The following is a 4666-nucleotide window of genomic DNA, read 5'->3' on the forward strand; positions in this document are numbered from 1 at the left end:
CTGTTTTTCGCTATCAAGTCATATTACATAATCATATTCATATTCACAGAACACAGTTTATCAAGTACAAGTAGTTTAATATTGTTCTTGGTAGCTGAACTGAGTTAATGGCCACACCATCAAGACTGTTCTCCCCATGAAAAACAACACTCTTGGTAATTTCCTCTCAAGAGAACCTGTTTGTCTTAACAGTGGTCTGTTGTGACTCTCTTTTCCTCTACGTAGCAAAGAAAGGAGTGGTATGATATTATTGTTGCAGTGGTAAAAGAAAAGCATGGCGTTTGTGTGACATTCAAGGACATAGTTGTTTTCAGTCTCCAACAAATATTTTGTCAGCATCCTTTTGTAATTGTAGCTACGACCACAATCTTACTAACTTTAAGAACGTTAAGAATTTTTATTTGCCTAAACTTAACCATATCTTAAGAACTCACACAGGCGGTAGAAGTGGGAGTGGCAAGCTGCTGAAAGATAAGAAAAAGTTGCTGTAGTGAGCAGATCAAGAACAGGAAAGAAGAAGCAGTTGAGAGATAAGTTAAGCTCTCAGAAAACCCTATGATGCTCCGGGAACCGGTTTGACCTCAAAGTGGAATCTAAGGGTGACCATGGATAACAGATACAAACCTGATGCTTCAGCCAGGAGTAAGTAACTCAGAATTTAGCAACAAGCTCCAGATTAATTTAGTTCTTAGAGACAATGTACAAGAAGTGAAATATAACTGCTTTAAAAGTTTGCTTTTTCAAAGAACACAAATGAGAAAAACGAGAAGCATGTGTTGCTTCATAGGAAAAGATAAGAGGAAGTGGGTTAAGCATCAGTAACATTCTTGGAGAACACATTCTTTGTCACCATTGTCAGTCTCCAGTCAGTAAGTAAAATATGGCGAGAGTTCTCCATAAAGCTCCAGATTAATTTAGTTCTTAGAGACAATGTACAAGTGAAATATAACTGCTTTAAAAGTTTGCTCTTTCAAAGAACACAACATCAGGCCTGCTTGCCTGATAATAATAGTGATTTTTGCATGTGTATGTGTGATATCTGCACACAGTGAGAAAACTCTACAGACTGGCTGGTGTGAGCCTTGGACTCCTGTTTATCCTACAGGCTGCTTTGAACATTTCCCTGCGTCTTACTTTCCGTGAGTTGTCTTAAATTTTCTCATTAGTTTCATCCTGTGCCCCCTGTGACTTACTGGCTATACACTACACTAAATGTTACACAACATTTGTGCAAATTCACGGTGCGGTGGATGGAGAGTACTCTAAGATAAAGTCAGGAAATAATTAGGCTTTGCAGTTGTGAGTCATGTTTCATAGTGTTTGCATTTAAATTAAAATCAAACTCCATTGACGTGTTATGGCCTTTAAATGAGTTAGTGTATTAATGATCTACTTGCGTGAACAGTGGAGCCTACACAATATCAGAATAAAAATAAACATGGTGTATATGAGCTAACATCCAAAAAGGAAACTAAGTACAGCAGGTTTTTCCATGATACCTTAACTTCAGTTTGCTCACACAGATGTAACGACGCCAGATTTTAAGGGCATAATCAAAAATCTGACTGAAGAGAGAGAGGAGTTGAAGAGGGAGCTAAATATTTCTGGTGAGTATAATGTTCACCTTATTAGAAGTAAACTTGCAGTTAGTTGTATGGTTATGAATTTAGCAAGAATGAGTGGACACCTGAAACTTTCTGAAATTAGTTCTTATGAGAAAAAAGAATATAAAGGGCATCTTATCTTTGTTGCGTCCTTATAAACCATCACTTTGTTCAATTAGCATGGGATTATTAGCGTAGCCTCGGACATGTTCCAGTTCTGTATTTTTTGTCTCTGTTGTCAGACAATGGAGGTAGTATGAAATACTACAGTATGCTGAGTCATTATCAAGCTGCTGAGCTGCAGATTAAATTAGGATTTTTACTGACTTTTAAAATGAGTGATCAGAGAGAAAGTTAAAGGGGAGAAAAAAAGTTTGCGTTCAAGTACAGCATCAGACCATCTGTTCCCATACCTAAACGAAAAAAACAAACAAACAAACAAACAAAAAAAAGCGGAAATCTTTTTGCTCACACAGATGCAAAGACGTCAGATTTTGAGGCCATGATCAAAAACCTGACTGAAGAGAGAGATGAGCTGAAGAGGAAGCTAAATATTTTTGGTGAGTACAAGGTGAACACTAACAAAATGAAAGAAAAAAAAATCCAACTCATTAGTTTTTGTTTTTACTGAGATTTTTTAAATTCAACAGATAACTACATCCAGCAAAGATGGGTGTATTTCAAACACAGTTTCTACTACATTTCTTCTACAACAAAATCTTGGCCAAACAGTAGAAATGACTGCCTGCAAAGAGGTGCAGACCTGGTGATTATCAACAGCAAAGAGGAACAGGTGTGTGTGAGAGTGACATCTCTCTGTGAGAGATATGAAAGAAAAAGAATAAAATCAAATTACATTTTAGTTATGTTGATTATTGTCTGTTTCTCTTTTTGTAAACAAGGAATTCATGAGACGACTGGAAGGGCGCACATGGATTGGACTGACTGACAGAGAGACAGAGGGGACGTGGAGATGGGTGGATGGGACTTTCCTGAGCACAAGGTTCATGAAATAGATTTTTGTTTAAATTGATAGTAATCAGTAGTATTGCTAAAGTATAGCAATATTACTGAATAGAAAGATAGTCTCCTTAAATTTTCCAATCACTAGTAGCAGCACTGAATACACTGCTACTCAGACACACTCCAATAAGTGAACAAATAAGAAATCCCCATCATCAGTTCACTGATGATGCATTCAGTAATAAGTTCAGTCTGTTGCTGGTTTAAGTTGTTACACAGAGTTCAGTACAAAACAAGGTCTATAGAAGAACTGCTTATAAGGATGACAGCACAGACACGTGTCTGCAAGAGTTATCACATCAGAAGTGTTTCTGATATAGTGAGTGTCGCACTATATTTTAAGGCTAAACAGTACTGCACCTTTCTTCAGAGTAAATTATGTATTTATTCAGTACATCCATACTCCACCATTTTTTTGATTTTTGGGAGGGTTAAGAAAGAACCCTGTGACAACATCCATACTTTGACAGGTGATTCCTGACTGTGGGCTTACAAACCGAGGCCAGGCAAAGGTATCTATAGCTAGCAGCTAAAACAATATATACAAATGTACAAATATGTAACTTTGGAGAGGCCAGGAGGCAAATTTCTCCTCTTTTGGTAGAGACTAAGGGATTTACAGCCAACAATGTGTTACTGCCCAATACTGCCTATAAGTCATAACCAGTGAGTTTGTATTTGTGACTGAATGTTTGCTGGAGCATCTGGCCTTTCTACTGCTGCTGGTGTTGACCTTGATTACCAGAAATGTAAAACAACTCTCACAATGCTAACACACTAAAGCTACATTAATAAAACATCAGTACTATATTAATGTTTAATCGGGCTCCATGTTGCTGACTACTAAATATGCCTTTGCGTTTCAGTTACTGGATCACTGGGGAGCCCAACTCCTATGAAGACAAAAATGAAGACTGTGTGGAAATAAGGAACCCTGAAAGTGAAGACAGCTGGAATGATGCACCATGTACATACGAAAAATTATGGATCTGTGAAAAGACGGTGGCCTTTTAACTCAGCATCCAAAGCCACCAGGTTGATAACTGATGAGCTGCAGGGAAAGTGACTCACTGAACTGCACAGATACAAACACATAAGTTAGTGTGCCTTCATAAGCCTTTTTCATAGGAAATATTTTGACATGTAACCATAGTGAAAGTAAAGCTACAAAGAATAAAATTTGGGATTCCTGAACTCAGGTTAGCTGCAATGGTTTATGGGTCCTGATATTGTGGATGCTGGCTTTGGTTTTTAAATAGCGTGGGGTGGAGGAGATACAGGTAGTATATTAGCAGTGCCATATGTTTTCATGTATATACTGAAATTTCTAGATATACTGTAAGTTTATTGTTTCTGACTACTTTGTGTTCAAAATCACAATTTGTTATGAATAAATGTATTACATCTACTTTAGAAAAAAGTCTGGGTTTGACTTTGTATTTAAATATACATATACATATCAAACTAAGCACACTCAAGTATTAAATTAAAACCTCACAGGTTCTTAATCTTCATTGTTTGTGGCTTTATGATTAGAATTTAAATGCCTTGGTTAACAAGTTAAAAGCCACAGCTTTAAGAACAAATTGTAAATATGAGGGTTACGTCTGATAATTATTTTCAACATCAGTCACTCTGATGATGATTTGCTATCACTGTAAATGTCAGGTGATGTCATGAAACGTACGAGCAACATTTTAAAATCTTTAGATATTGACTTTATTATCACATGAGCCAAAGAACTGCAGCAAATCATCCCAACTGAGAGGCTGGAACAACAGAATATTTGGTCTTCAAAAAATAACTTAAACATGTAATCACTTATAAAAATAACTGCCAAATATTTTTCTATTGACCAGTTATTCAGACATAGGCCTGATGCTCGCCACTTGCATGCAGTAGCCAGCACTATAGTTGGACTCGCCAGCCCTTTTTAGCTATTTTATAATGTATGAATAAGTGGTTGGGTTTAATTCTTGTTTTTGATTTCTTCTTTGGGATTTTGTTACTTTGGTCATAATCGCCATATAGCTGACTTG

The 4666-nt window shown here is 36.7% G+C and overlaps 1 protein-coding gene across 3 annotated transcripts; it reads left to right on the top strand.

Moving 5' to 3' along the window:
- The first annotated feature begins 484 nt into the window (after nucleotides 1–484).
- LOC108875778 (CD209 antigen-like protein C) lies at nucleotides 485–3970 on the top strand. Of its 3 annotated transcripts, none has more exons than XM_018664912.2 (7): nucleotides 487–642; nucleotides 1050–1139; nucleotides 1524–1607; nucleotides 2081–2164; nucleotides 2255–2397; nucleotides 2507–2607; nucleotides 3494–3952. In XM_018664912.2, exons 1-7 carry the CDS (start codon nucleotides 606–608, stop codon nucleotides 3639–3641), a joined length of 687 nt encoding a protein of 228 aa, XP_018520428.1. In that variant the 5' UTR covers nucleotides 487–605; the 3' UTR covers nucleotides 3642–3952. The 3 variants fall into 3 exon arrangements, with proteins under 3 accessions (XP_018520430.1, XP_018520428.1, XP_018520429.1); XM_018664913.2 differs by lacking the exon at nucleotides 487–642 and adding an exon at nucleotides 854–869 and having other exon boundaries at nucleotides 3494–3960; XM_018664914.2 differs by lacking the exon at nucleotides 1524–1607 and having other exon boundaries at nucleotides 485–642; nucleotides 3494–3970.
- Nucleotides 3971–4666: the final 696 nt, after the last annotated feature.

The sequence above is a fragment of the Lates calcarifer genome, linkage group LG5, assembly GCF_001640805.2.
Source record: "Lates calcarifer isolate ASB-BC8 linkage group LG5, TLL_Latcal_v3, whole genome shotgun sequence".
In the NCBI taxonomy this organism is placed as follows: Eukaryota; Metazoa; Chordata; class Actinopteri; family Centropomidae; genus Lates; species Lates calcarifer.

Bases quoted from the DNA above. Each gene is read 5' to 3' on its own strand.
- LOC108875778 (XM_018664912.2), top strand. From the start codon at position 606: ATGGATAACAGATACAAACCTGATGCTTCAGCCAGGA. The intron at 1,140-1,523 runs GTGAGTTGTCTT...TTGCTCACACAG, and splicing joins TTCCCTGCGTCTTACTTTCC to ATGTAACGACGCCAGATTTT. The intron at 2,165-2,254 runs GTGAGTACAAGG...TAAATTCAACAG, and splicing joins GAGGAAGCTAAATATTTTTG to ATAACTACATCCAGCAAAGA.